Raw genomic sequence first — 14,017 nt, forward strand, 5'->3', positions numbered from 1 at the left:
AGGAATGGGGAGATTTACAGAACCAATCTCCTTTGGAGCAATTCAGTTTTATGCCTTCCAGACCAATTCGTTCTATAAAGAGGAAACTGAGGCAGAAAGAAAAATGTGATCCACCTCGGGATCCACTTATTTTAACTCCCAATACCTTCACCAATGTTCTGAAAACTCTCATAGCCCTATATACCCAGGACGGCTCCCTGGGTCAGCTCCACGGGCCCTTTAGAGTCACCTCCACAAAGGGACATTCAATTAGAAGCAATAATGTGGATAATTCACCACAATCATCCCTGCACCCACGTCTCTGATCAAAACTGCCCATTTCTACTGGACAGATTAACCGGAAGTCTGCCTTCCTCTCCGTTTTGCCTATGTAGACGCCACCTGAGACACTCCTCAGTCTCGCCACCCGAGCTGGACAGAGATGGGGCCCGTTGCTTGGTCGGCTTTCTCCACTGCACCGCGTCCCCAGGCGCCCCGAAGCTGGACGGGGCTTTGGCCAGCGAGCGCCAGGGCCGAGGGCCCAGAGAGGGCGCCTGGGCGGGCGCTGTCCAAGCGGCGGAGCGACGGCTGCTAGCACCTCCCCATCCCTCGCCGCGCCAGCACGCGGCCCCGCCGGGCTCGGCTCCCAGTCGCCTGCCACCGGCCCGCGGGACACACGCCTGGGGCGGGATGGAGGCTGCGCCAAGGCCGCCGAGGTGCCTGCCGCACCGCTGAACAACAAGGGAGGCTCCCCTGGGCCCCCAAGCTATATCACCCCCACCCCGCGCACAGTTCTTTTTCTCCCAGATCCACCCCGGGAATATTCCAGAGCGCTCCAGTTCTATGCTTCTCTCCAGCTGGTCTGGAAATAATCCTCTGAAGCGGAGGAGAGGGGAGATGCTACAGGCCAGCTGGAGGTCATCCTAGGGGGCGTCCCTGCCTCCACACACTTCTGATCACAACCACCTCTCAAGGCACTCAACTCCCTTCTCCTCGCTTAAGCCCCCCCACACTTGCTCAGTTGTGGGGTACACATCTGTAGTTTTTAATGCTGGAAGGGACATTAGGGACCATAGTATTCAATCATCTTGCCACAGAGGAGAACTCAGACTCAGATGCCACTTACCAAGGGCCACAGAGCTGGTAAGAGGAGAGGTTGGGACTCGAACCCAAGTCTTAACATAGTCCAGTACTTTTCCCACTACACTGGACTGAGTTCCCCCTCATCTTTCGGAATTCCAATCCTACAAATTTCCTTCAGCTCCTAAGGACAGTGAAGATCCCCAAGACAATGACAGCGGTGAGAAGAAAATAGAAAGTGGACTCCCACTACCCCCTAACCTCCAAACCGCCCCGTGCCACTTTCTGTGCTGAAACCCTTCATTGCTCCTTGCTCCAAGTTCTCAGTAGAATTCCCGTGCACTTCAAATCTTTCTACCATACACCCCAATTCGGAGTCATTCGCACCTCCTGCGACGCCCCCCCCCCCACTTTCTAGAGCCACCCCAGGCTGCAGCCCGCCCCAAGCGCGCTGCCTGTTTATTCAGCCCGGAGTCCGGCACGCGCCAGGCGCACGCACTGCAACAACAAACCCCGCTGAATGGAGAGTTTGCAAGGAGCGGGCGCAGCGAACGGGCGGGGGGAAAGGGGAGAAGGGGGAGTTTAGGGAGTGCGTGGGAGGAGGAGGTAAGAGGAGGGGGTAGTGGGGGCTGCAGCCGCTCGCTGCAGCAGCGGGGAGTGGGGGGCGAGGCGGGGCCAGGGCAGCGCGTGGGGCTGGGTGTCCCATTGAAAAGGCGGCTGCACTCCGGCTGCCCAGCACTCTCTCACTTCTAGCCAGGGAACGTGGAAGGCGACAGGAAGCCAGCCAGGGAGGGGGAGTGAAAGAAGGAAATTAGAAAGAAAAGGGGTTAACAAAATAATAAAAACAGCCTGAGCCACGGCTGGAGAGACCGAGACCCGGCGCAAGAGAGCGCAGCCTTAGGGGAAGAGAGAGCAAGCGACTCAGCAGAGCGCGCTCAGCACCGACTTTTGCTTCTGCTTCTGCCTTTTTTTTTTTTTTTTTTTTTTTTTGGTAGCAAGGCGCTAGCGGCAGCCTCACACGCGAGCGCCACGCGAGGCTCCTGAAGGGAGGAGGGGAGGGGGGAGGAGGAGTGGAGGGAGGACGAAAAGCATTTGCACCTTCTTTGCTCCCACCCTAAGAAGTCTCCCCGGGATTTGTATTTTTTAAATTTCCCTACGGGCTCCCTTTTCATTTCTCTCCTTCTTTCCCTCTCTGTTCGTGCACCCAAGTCCTGTCTGTGTCTCCCTCCCTCGCGCCCTCTCCTCGTGTCCCCGCTTGGTCCTATCCCGCGACTCCTTGGCCACCGCTGCGCATGGAGAGCTCTGCCAAGATGGAGAGCGGCGGCGCGGGCCAGCAGCCCCAGCCGCAGCCCCAGCAGCCCTTCCTGCAGCCGGCAGCCTGCTTCTTTGCTACCGCCGCAGCTGCGGCGGCGGCGGCAGCGGCAGCCCAGAGCGCGCAGCAGCAGCCGCAGCAGCAGCAGCAGGCGCCGCAGCTGAGCCCGGCAGCCGACGGCCAGCCCTCAGGGGGCGGTCACAAGTCAGCGCCCAAGCAAGTCAAGCGACAGCGCTCGTCCTCACCCGAACTGATGCGCTGCAAAAGGCGGCTCAATTTCAGCGGTTTCGGCTACAGCCTGCCGCAACAGCAGCCCGCCGCCGTAGCGCGCCGCAACGAGCGCGAGCGCAACCGCGTCAAGCTGGTCAACTTGGGCTTTGCCACTCTGCGGGAGCATGTCCCAAACGGCGCGGCCAACAAGAAGATGAGCAAGGTGGAGACGCTGCGCTCGGCAGTCGAGTATATCCGCGCGCTGCAGCAGCTGCTGGACGAGCACGACGCCGTGAGCGCCGCCTTCCAGTCTGGCGTCCTGTCGCCCACCATCTCCCCCAACTACTCCAACGACATGAACTCTATGGCCGGCTCGCCGGTCTCATCCTACTCCTCCGACGAGGGCTCTTACGACCCGCTCAGCCCGGAGGAGCAAGAGCTGCTCGACTTCACCAATTGGTTCTGAGGGGTTCGGCCTGGTCAGGCCCTCGTGCCCGAGGACTTTGGAAGCAGGTAGGTGGCATTTTGGGGTGTGCGTGGGGGGACTTTTCTTGTCTCCATCCTTTTTTCCTCCCTCCTTAGTGTCTGGAGGGGGATCTGTCTCCATGGAGATGAGGGGGGACTTTGATTTAAAGGATTTGTTGCCAAGTTTGTCAATTTCAAATACTAGTTTGTTAGTTTCAGCGGTGGCTTCCAAGAGTGGGCTTTGCCCCGTTCTCCAAGGAGGGGTGAGGTGAGGAGATGCTGGTGAACTAAGGACTGGGACGTGTCTAAAGAGGCGCTGTACCTGACAGACCCTCCCCCAAACCTCCATTTCACCCAACCACTAGCCTCTAAGTTCACACTAACCTCTACTGTTCTTTATGTTATAGGGTGACCTCACAACCTGCATCTTTAAGTGTTTTCCCCTCAGCAACGTTGGGAGGGAGGAAGAAGGGGGAAAAACAAACAAAAAGATGGAGAAGAGAAAGAAGAGAAGGAAAAAAAAAAAAAAAACCCAGGCAAGCAACCTCAACGCCGCTAAGCAACGCATGCGGGAACTGCAAGACTCTCCGAGAACAGGGATGCGCTCAGAACAGTATCTTTATACTCCAATCATTTACGGAGATATTAAGAGCGACTAGGACCTGAGTCAACGCACAAAACGCAGCTTGTGTGGAAAACCAGTGCGCTCCTGGCGGAAGCAGCACACGCCCTATAGAAACTCCCACCCATCACTAACACAGTTGAAAGTGCTTGCTTGGGTGCATACACCATCCTGCCCTCTGTCTCAGCTCAGTTCTTAGCCCTCTAGAAATGGGTTGATGTCTCATCCCAATAAACTGTGGACATCTCTCTGCAGTGAAACTACGTGATACTTAGTTTTTTTGAAATCCCTCTCCTCTGGGACCCACTCCCCCAAGCCCTAAGCCCTCCCTCACACCGTCTTTTCCACCATTTTCATCATAGAATGCTTCCAATCTTTTGTGAATTTTTTTTTATTATAAGAAAATCTATTTGTATCTATCCTAACCAGTTTGGGGATATATTAAGATATTTTTGTACATAAGAGAGAAAGAGAGAGAAAAATTTATAGAAGTTTTGTACAAATGGTTTAAAATGTGTATATCTTGATACTTTAACATGTAATGCTATAACCTCTGCATATTTTAGATGTGTAGTTCACTTTACACCTGCCATTTTCCCTATGTGGTTTTGTAGAGAACTTTCCTCATAGGTGAGATCAAAAGGCCACCAGATGGACTTCAGCACCAATGTGTCTTACTTTATAGAAACTTTGTTAATGTATTAATGATGTTATTAAATACTGTTCTAGAAGAACAAAGTTTATGCAGCTACTGTCCAAACGCAAAGTGGCAGCCAGTTGGTTTTGAGAGGTTGCCTTTTGGGAAATTTCTATCACTGCCTTTTTTTTTCTTACTGTTTTATTACAAACTTACAAAAAAAAGAACATGTATAACCCAGTTTTATACAAACTAGTTTCGTAATAAAACTTTTTCTTTTTTACAAATGAAAATAATCAGCGGCCTCCAAACTTCTTTGACTCAGCTGCCCCTGACCAAGTTATTATTGAAATGTCCAAGAGAAGGGGCGGATGGATGGGGGAGAGGAAGGTGGTGTCAAACATGCTAAGTGGCAGCAATGACAAAGATAAATGCTATATACCCACTAGTGCCTCTATGATGAATGTAGAGGGGAAAAAATATGTAGGTAAGAGTGGTTTTTATTCCTCTTCTGTGATGCAAATACGTACACATACACGGAAAGAATCCAAAAAGGAAAAAACAAAACAAAACCGTTGCCTTCTAGTGGATTCAGACTCATAGCACCCCTATGGGCGGTGATTAATGGCTGCAACGTCCTTTGATGAAATCATTGCACATTGGAAAAAAAAAAAAAAAAAAACTCCCCAAAAGAGTGAACTGCTAAGACAGGGCTCTCTGCCCCACTTTTCAATCCTGGCCCCCACTCTGAGCTTCTCATTGTGCCACTGGGAAGGGCTGGATAAAATAACGGAGTCTAGGAGTGGGTGGAAGGATGGTGGTGCTAGAGTTGGGCGGGGTGCGGGGTAGCTCCCTGTAGTGGGTGTGTTCCTCTTCCTTCACTTCCAGGCACATTTTCTACTCCTTCGTCCCAATCTGCACACTTTCCATATTGATTTTAAGTAAGAGGCACGTATGCTATGTATGCATTCCTTGCGGAAGGAGTTAGATTGAAATAAATAAAAACCCTGGAAATGTGTGGTCTCTGAGACACTGGCCCATCTAAGCTTGTGACTCTATCCGAATAGCGTGAGCTGCGTGTAAAAGTACCCAATTACCAAGATTCAAAAAGAAATTAGTGGGTTTTTGGCTGGCTCGCTTCTTGTCAGTTAGCAAGGACGTGATCAGAATCCTACCCCGCCTCTCGCCTGCTCCTCGCTCGCCGCCTGCAGTACTTGCAGATTCAGTTTGCGTGTCTCCAGCCAAGCGGAAAGGCGAGCGCAAAATGCATCTTACAAAACCCAACAAAGAACGGGGAGCCAGCACGTCTTCTGGAGTTAAAAATCTAGTCTGTGTTGGTACATCTATACCGTTTAGCGGCACAGAATAATCATTTTTTAAAGCCGCGATGCGCGGAGCACGACACAGCGTCTGATGTCATTTTGCTAAATGACCCTCTATAGAATGCACATTGTGGCTTCAGTCCCTTTCAAAGAGATGAGCGTAATTAAGAAAAAAAAAAATCAGTAAATTCCTCCTCGCCATAAATAATCGGACTTTTTGCCAGCAGTGGGCCAATTTAGAGCTTTACTTGAGGGAAGTAGTGCTTTTGTGATGCTTGCTTTTATTTTATCTTCTCCTTTGGAGGATCAGAGCTGGGCTCCCCCGACCCCCACCATTTCTTTTCTTTTAATTTCTCTCCTTTGCAAGTTTCCAGATAAGGTATGCAAAGAAAGTGTAGCAAGTCATTTATGGCTATGAATATAACATTAGGATAACGTTGCAGCCCTCACAAAGGGGATTTCTTTTTCTTCTCCTCCTTGTGAGAACAGGTGTTCTTTTACTCACTTCTGAATGGGGGATATCCAGTCTCGTTAAACTCGAGGCAAAGTTAGCCGTTGTTTGCCACAATGTGAAGGCAAACTCGGAAAATTCACAAACACACACAATTTTGCCGAAGCTAGGAAAGGGCAAAGCGAGGATTGGGCAAAATCTCATTACATCTGCTCTAATCGCTTAGCAACACAAAGCCGGGGCTTGTGCGGCGAAGGGAAGCCATTCACAGCGCCCTGACAGGCCGCATTCAGTCGGCATTAGTCAGCTCCATAAATCACCGCTGCTCATTGGCTGCGCTGCGGGCTTTGCAGCGACCCGGGGCTGTCGGCGAAACACAAAATGTACACCCCAGCCGCCAGCAATCGCGGCCTCGCCCACGGCCTAGCGTCCACCCCACTTTGGGGAGGGGGATGCTGGAGAAGAGAACAGCGTTGACTTTATTGACTGAGAAATCTTACCTATTCAATAAGTGGTCTGGAGACCACAGAATTAAGGCTGGAGACACGGCTGAAATTGATCAGGACGAGTAGGGAGAAAGCAAAAATAGCCGCTGGCTGCAGAACTGTTGAATGCACGTGTTATCAGAGGCTGGGATGGAGCCACCGAATACGCGGTTCACCTTCCTAACACAATCTTTTTCTTAATTGGGGGTGGGGGTGTGTATGGAGGAGAATCTAGGTGAAGTTCAAATCAGCAGGCCCACCAAGTAAGAGAGAAGAAAACATTCTGCTCTGGGCCTAAAGCATCAAAGGGGTGGGACTGAGATGGAGTGAGAAAGAATGGAGTGTGCATTTCCACCTCACTGTTGGAGCCCTGGTGGCAAAGTGGTTAAGAGCTAGGCTTCTAAGCATAAAAGTCAGCAGTTCGAATCTACCAGCCACTCCTTGGAAACCCTATGGGGCAGTTCTACTCTGTCCTACTCCAACTATGAGCTGGAATCGACTGGACAATAAAGGTTTTTTTTTTTTTTTGGTTTGGTTCTTGCAGGGAGGGGGATGCTGGAGCACAGATGCACAAGGCCAATGCCTTCTAAGTTTCAACATTCTTGTTTGTAAAGCTGATGCTACCCACTGCACTAAGATTAGACAATGTTTGTAAAGGAGTTAGCAAATGGCCTTGTGGAGACATTGCTTACATTACAAACCACGTCTAAATGTTAGTGTCTGTTGTTGCTGTTATCTGCTACTCCTGTCTCTCATTTTCATGGGGACTGGTCAGCTGATGTGTTCAAATCACAGTTTAGATTCCAGATTTACACAAACAAACCAGATAGAAAGAGGAAATCGAGCAGACGTGGAGTCTGGGTAGCCTTTCCTGGGAAATCCAGGTTGTTTTACTTCAAACATCGTCTTCTTCCAGAAGCCTTCCCTAACCATCTTATCTAAAACAACTTCTCACCCTCCAACCACTCTCAAATCCATTGTCTTGTTTTCCTTCCTGGCTTTTACCACTATCTGAAAATACTGCATATTTGTTCACATGATCATTGTCAATTGCCACCTACTAGATGATAAACTCCAGAGGACAGGGACCTTGACTGTCTTGTTCACTGTTGCCTCCCCAGCCCCTGGAGAGAGGTATTGGTTGCATGAATGGATGGTCTGCTCTGTTCTATTGGTCGCTGTGTTGCTTGCTTATTCTTCCTTTCCTCCTCCAGATCAACTCTCCACCCTTCTCTGCTGATGAAGCTGATCTTTATGGACTTTATCACTAGGGTTGCCTTGTCCTTGGGCTTCCTGTTGGACATGGTCAATGGGCTACACCAGTAGGAGATTACAAGGTAGGAGGGAAATGAGCCAGGGCATTTATATCTCCTCTTCCACACTGCTTGTCCTCAGTTGCTTTGGCAGTCACTCTACTCCTTGGTTTAAGAGAAGCCTTGTAGGAGGCCTCTCTCCCTCAGCTACAGCCCTTCTGGGGTCCAATAACAGGTCCCTCCTCTGGCCCCCTTCAGACCCAGAGGTATAACAGCTCCGCATTGTTGCCAGTCCTTGGGTACTGCATCATTTTGGTTCTCTTAACCCCACCCACATTTCTGTTGTTCCATTAAACTCTTTTTACTTACCCCGTTACATGTACCATCTGCTCCTGCTCACCCTGACCGAGTCACTGGATAGTCCCCCACAGGATGTCATGGATGTACGAGTTTTGTGTAAGCTTTTCAGGGACTTATGGGACTATCAGTAAGAAATGACCTAACACAGTGTGAACCTTGGCACTGTGGCCTTAGTGTCCTAGCTCTGTCCAACACCTAAATCTGGAAAATCACTTCCTTCTGTTTGACTCAGGAATGATTTATCTGAAAGTTTACAAGTCAGTTACAGTTTTCTCTTCTGGAAAGTGAGGATAACAATACCTTGCCTTGCATACCTCACTGAGAGACAGAGAGAGAGCTGCAGTCAACTCCTACTCATGGCAACCCTATTTACAACAGAAGAAAATGCCACCTGGTCCTGCAACAATTTGGCCTGTCCTGTGTTATTGAGGCTATGGTGCTAATCCATTTCACTGAGTATCTCCCTCCCCTTGCTGACCCTCTACTTCACCAAACATGATGTCCTCCTCTAGCAATTGATCCCTCCTGATGAGATGTCCAAAGCAAGTAAGTTGGACAATGTTCTGTTGTGACTCATAAGGTTTTCATTGGCTATTTTTGCAAGTAGATCACCAGGTCTTTATTCTTAGTCTCACTTAGTCTAAAAGTTTCTCTGAAACCTATCCTCTATGGGTGACCCTGCTGGTATTTGAAATACTGGTGGCATAGCTTCCAGTATCATAGCAACACACAAGCCACCACAGTATGACAAACTGACACAGCAGACAAAAAATGAAAAGGTTTTATAACTGTGGATGACTATATCAATGCAAGAGATAACCACTTCTCAGGATCTTCCTGAAGCAGGTAGAGAGGTGGCGGTGACAATTTGCCACCAAGGTACAACAATGACATTGCTGCTGTTGGGAAACCTTTCATCCATTCATTCACCCATTCACTCACTCAGCCATTCAAAAAAGGAAGGTCAAATGACTAAATTTAGTCAGCATTTCTAGAACTTGTCTTAACTTGTATCTTCTAGAAGGAACTCTCCCAGAAGCAGGGAAGGATTAATCAGCAAGCAAGGTACCCACCGGCTTACAGCAAGGTACCACCACATCTTTGATGTGGTGAAAAACAGGTGAAATTGTGCACTACAGATTAATAAGTAAGCACAAGTGAACCCGTGCATAATTACTAATCTGTACTGCACGATTTCACATGGGCTTCACTACACACCTGACGTGGTGAAAAACAGGTGAAATTGTGCAGTACGGATTAATAAGTAAGTACTTATAAGCCAGCGCGTACCTTGTTTGTTGGGTAATCCGCCCCTGCCCAGAAGCATGTTTTAGGGCAGCCTATTTTCAAACACAATGTATGCTTCTCCAGTGTACTGCAAGCCTGCAACCCTATTCCGTTTCCTGTTGCTGACAAGTCTATGAACATCTTTCTCACTGTCTCCACTCCTGGACCAAGAACCGATACTTTTCGAATTTCTCCAGAAATTCCAGGTTATCGCAAAGGTCAGGAGGGAAGTGGAGTGGGGACACTAAAGTTCTTTCCTGGTGCGAATGCGAAGGGCTTGGCTCTAACGCAGGTCGAAGTTATGTTCCTTCTCCCTTTGTATGCAAGATTAGGTTGTTACAAAAGAGGGTGTATAGGTTAATGGCAGGAAGCAGGTTGCAGAGCAGAGCGCGGGCCCCAAGCGCGTGTCAGGCTTAAAGATTTATTCAAGCTGCAGCGCATCTGGGCGGTGATTGGCTGTAGGCATGCGTCCGCTGTCAGCTGCGCGCGCCGGGGACTCGCCCAGCTACCTGATGGTGGCAGGGTGGAGGGTGTAGGAGAAGAGGCGTGGGGACAAGCGGGGAGGGGAGAAGTGTGACAAGGACGAAAAGAGGTAGGAGGTGAGAGGAAGAGAGAAATGGGGGAAGAAAGAGAGAGAGGAGTGAGGCAAAGAAAAGGGAGGGGGAAAGAGGAGAGAGAAAGTGAAGAAAAGGGAGGAAGAGAAGATTGAGAATAAGGAGGGGAAAAGAGGAGGAGAGAGGGAGAGAGAAAGAAGAGTGGAGGGGAAAAAAAGAGGGAGAAGATGAAGTTGAGGAGAGGAGAAAGATGAATGAGAGCGAGAATAGAGAGAGATTGGAGAGAGGAGTGGGACGGGGGAGGAGAACCCGAGCCAGGAGCCGGACGCGCTCCCAGAATGTCCTGCGTGCGGGCGGGGCGCTCACAAAGCCTCCTTTGATGCGCTGGCTACTGGGCTATTTTGGGGATGCGTGTAGGGCGGGGGGACGCAGAAAGCCGCCAACCCACACTCTTTAAACCGAGTCACTTTCTGCAAGTGCGTTGGAGAGGAGTGGGGCCTGGGTCCGGGCTGTCGCGGCAGGAAGTGGATGCGGGGGAGAGAAGCTCCGCACTTGCCAAAAGCGAGAGCACTTAGGGAGCACCTACCCCTCGGCCCCCTCCAAGCTCTCCTGAAGGCTCAGGGAGCCGGACAACGGGACTCAGACGCAGCTCAGCACGGTCGCCTCTGCACTCGGCTGAGTCCCGCCCTCCTGACTCCTCTCAGAGCCAAGCCACTCAGCCTATCGTTCTCTGTGGGTCTCTCTTCTGAGCCACTTTCTCCCTCTCCTTTCTTATCTCCTTTCCCCCCTTCTGGGGCTTCCTTTCCCTCTCCTCTTCACCCCTACTTGCCTTCTCTCCTTTTCCCCATCATTATTTACAATTAAAAAAACCAAGTACTTTTGGATTGGAGCCCTACTCCAGCCAATGGGCCCTTCAGAAGGAGGGCGTGGGGTGGGGAGAAAGAGCAGAAAAAAGGATATGCTGGGGGCAGGAGGTGTGGTATTTGGAAAGCAAATGGCAAAACCAGCCCACTGCGTGCACTTTCCTGGATAAAGTTGTTGAGCCTGGAGTCAGCAGTCAGAGTGTAGCTGCTTGTATGGGGGAGTTTGAAATTCTGTCACTAACTAGCCCCTCCCGAAGGCCAGGGTAGAAGTAAAGCTGATGTGATCTTGACCCCCCTTCCCCATACAGCCCTCCCCCAGTGCACACAGCCCTTGGCCTCCCCCAGCTATCTCTCTTTCCTAGGAAAAACAGTCTGTCCTCATTGTCCAGGTGCCAGCAGGGCCTTTGGCGAAAAGGAGGCTGGCCAGCCCACTGATCAAACTCAAAGGTTAGTTAAAAGACAAAAAACAGCTGAAAGTCTTCATGAATAATGCTGGACAAGCCCGCCCCCACCCCAGCCCCTCAGCTCAGTGTAGTGCAAGCCACACTCAATGGCCTACCACTTTGTTATGCTGCTTGCCTAAGTCAGAATTTCACAGAAAGGCCTAGAAGAAAAGCTCCCACAATTAGGGGTCGCCTGTCAGAAAACATTAACGCCTTCCTCTCCCAGCCTGTCAGGCCTGCTGCAAATACAAACTGCCATGGCGAATTGGCCCTCCACCCCTTGAAGCGTCCGGCCAGCAAAAGGAGCACAGATTTGCAAGCCAAAGGAGTTGGAAGTGCAGTTTCTGTGGTGTCAGGATGTACAGAGACACCCCAGATTCTACTTTCTAAGACTCAGCACAGGAGATGGTCACACGAGATGGTCCTGCAGATGGGCAGATGGACAGGCTTCCCAGGCCAAGGCCATTTAGCAGAACCTTCTTCTGCAAACGAAATGGTTGAAATACATACAAATGGCTACACCCTCATATTCCCTTACTGAGCACTTTCCCAGCACCAGGCATTTTATTTTGTTAATGACCAGGACAATCCTCTAAGATTGCATATTATTTTATTTGTCTGATAGACGAAAAAACTGAGGGGCTTAGAGAGGTTGTATGACTTACTCATGACCACATAGTATTTAGTGGCAGAGCCAGGATTTGAATTCAGGCTGCTTGATTTCAAAATCCATTCTCTTTCCATTATAACTCAGCTCTTAGTATCTACAATAAGATCCAGAGACCAACTCTATGTTTCTTTGCTTCCAAAAGTATTACCAAAACTCCAGCATGTTCTTCACTATCTTCCTTGTATTAGCAAGAATGTTCCCAGTTTTTAGAGCAGTATCTGCCACATACTTGATACTCAATAAATACTGAAAGAAGAAAGGAAGGAAGGGAGGAAGAAGAATTTCTCTAGAAAGTTCCTTTTGGTTTTCTTTGAACATAATTTTGTTTCAGAAAATATTTGATTTTGAATTAGATCTGGTTTCGGATTCTCAGTGCATCATGAATTAGCTAGAGAGTTGAACTTGGGTTTCCTCATCTGCAGAAGTGGAGATAATAATGCCTACCTGCCAAGGTAATTCTGAGAACAGAGCAGGATAAACTATGCAAACGAGTCTAGCATGGTATCCAGCCATAGTGGGTGCTCAAGAAAATTCACTTGAAAATGAACAGGATTTAGCCTTTTATTTTTGTGCATCAGGAAGATATATACCATGCATGCTATTACATCTCTGGAAAAAATGCTGTACTATAGCTAAGCCATCAGGGAATGTTGTATGCTGTTCTGTGGTGTTTACACCACCAGGAGGGTGTGAAGTAAGGCAGAGTGTGCACAGGTCTTAAGGAGACTGTCCAGTGGTGTGACAGAGTTACCAAGTCTTGAAGAAGTGAGCAGTCACCTTCCAGGAAGAATACAATGATTTCACTGTTACTTACTGCTTCCTGGTGAAACCAAAAAAACCGAACCCATTGCCATTGAGTCGTTCCGACTCGTAGCGACCCTATAAGACAGAGTAGAACTGCCTCATAGGGTTTCCAAGGAGCGGCTGGCAAATTTGAACTGCCAACCTTTTGGTTAACATCCAAGCTCTTAACCGCTGTGCCACCAGGCAGGTAGGAAATCATCAGCCCATTATGGGGAAGAGAAAAATGAAGCCCCAACAAGTGAGTACTTTCCCACCAGAGAGTAAGCACTGGAAGTTAGAAATGGCCACTCAACATTCTATAGTGATGCAGAACTTTGGCCTAGAAAGAACATTTTTCAGAAAACCATTAGTAAAAAGTCAAGGGATGGCCAGCACTTCCAATGCATCTGACACTAGTGATATTATTTAAATTTGCATCAGCTCCCACACTTCTGGGATTTCTCTCATACCTCTCTCTGACCTCAGTCACCAACTAGCTCTTGCGAGTCCAAAAACACCTATTTGAAAAAAGAAGAAAGTAAGAAAAGAGAGAGAGAGAAAGAAAGAAATCAAGAAAGGCTACAGTTTGTAGACCAGGAATGTTTCATAATTCTGCAGAAGTTGGTCAGCTCTTCTGGGTCATTGTTTTCTTTGCTGATGCCTTGTGTAAATGTTTTGGTTTCCAGAAAGCAGGAATGATCTTCAACATGTCTTTGTCTCTCTCACATTTTCTCTTCTTTTCTCCTTCTCTGGGCAACTTTCAGAAGACAGGGGACTACTCTGTACAGATTGTGTACTTAATATATGATCATTACCTAATGGACTCCTGGCCAAAAAGAATGGAGGGATGTAAGCACAATGTCTGCTACTTGTGGACTATTTTATGAAAATATGACATTGTTTGAATATGTGCAGAATGCAGTAATGTTTGAAACATAGGTCAACCTTATGAGCACCCCCAACACAAGTATATGACTGATAGAATGAAAACCGTTGAATTTGTATAAAACAGTGATGTAGCCATTGATGGTTTATGTACCCTAGTGATGAGTTCTTTTCTTTTGAAAATCCATAAAGAAAAACAGAATGACCAAATACCACAGCCCTGGAGGGAGGACCAGGCTGGACCATTCCAGCTTCAGCATTCAGACACTTCATAATGTCCTCACTTCCTGAGCAGAAGGAAGGGGAATTTAGAAGAGAACGCAGCACCTGCATTAGACATGTTCCTTCTCCACACA

The 14,017-nt window shown here is 48.8% G+C and overlaps 1 protein-coding gene across 1 annotated transcript; it reads left to right on the plus strand.

Moving 5' to 3' along the window:
- The first annotated feature begins 1,793 nt into the window (after nt 1-1,793).
- Nucleotides 1,794-4,598, plus strand: ASCL1 (achaete-scute family bHLH transcription factor 1). The gene is made up of 2 exons (XM_004373769.2): nt 1,794-3,094; nt 3,454-4,598. Exon 1 carries the CDS (start codon nt 2,352-2,354, stop codon nt 3,045-3,047), a length of 696 nt encoding a protein of 231 aa, XP_004373826.1. The 5' UTR covers nt 1,794-2,351; the 3' UTR covers nt 3,048-3,094; nt 3,454-4,598.
- Nucleotides 4,599-14,017: the final 9,419 nt, after the last annotated feature.

The sequence above is a fragment of the Trichechus manatus genome, unplaced genomic scaffold, assembly GCF_000243295.1.
Source record: "Trichechus manatus latirostris isolate Lorelei unplaced genomic scaffold, TriManLat1.0 scaffold00027, whole genome shotgun sequence".
In the NCBI taxonomy this organism is placed as follows: Eukaryota; Metazoa; Chordata; class Mammalia; order Sirenia; family Trichechidae; genus Trichechus; species Trichechus manatus.

What these genes read in the sequence shown, in the direction of transcription:
- ASCL1 (XM_004373769.2), top strand. Translation starts at nt 2,352, where the DNA reads ATGGAGAGCTCTGCCAAGATGGAGAGCGGCGGCGCGGGCCAGCAGCCC.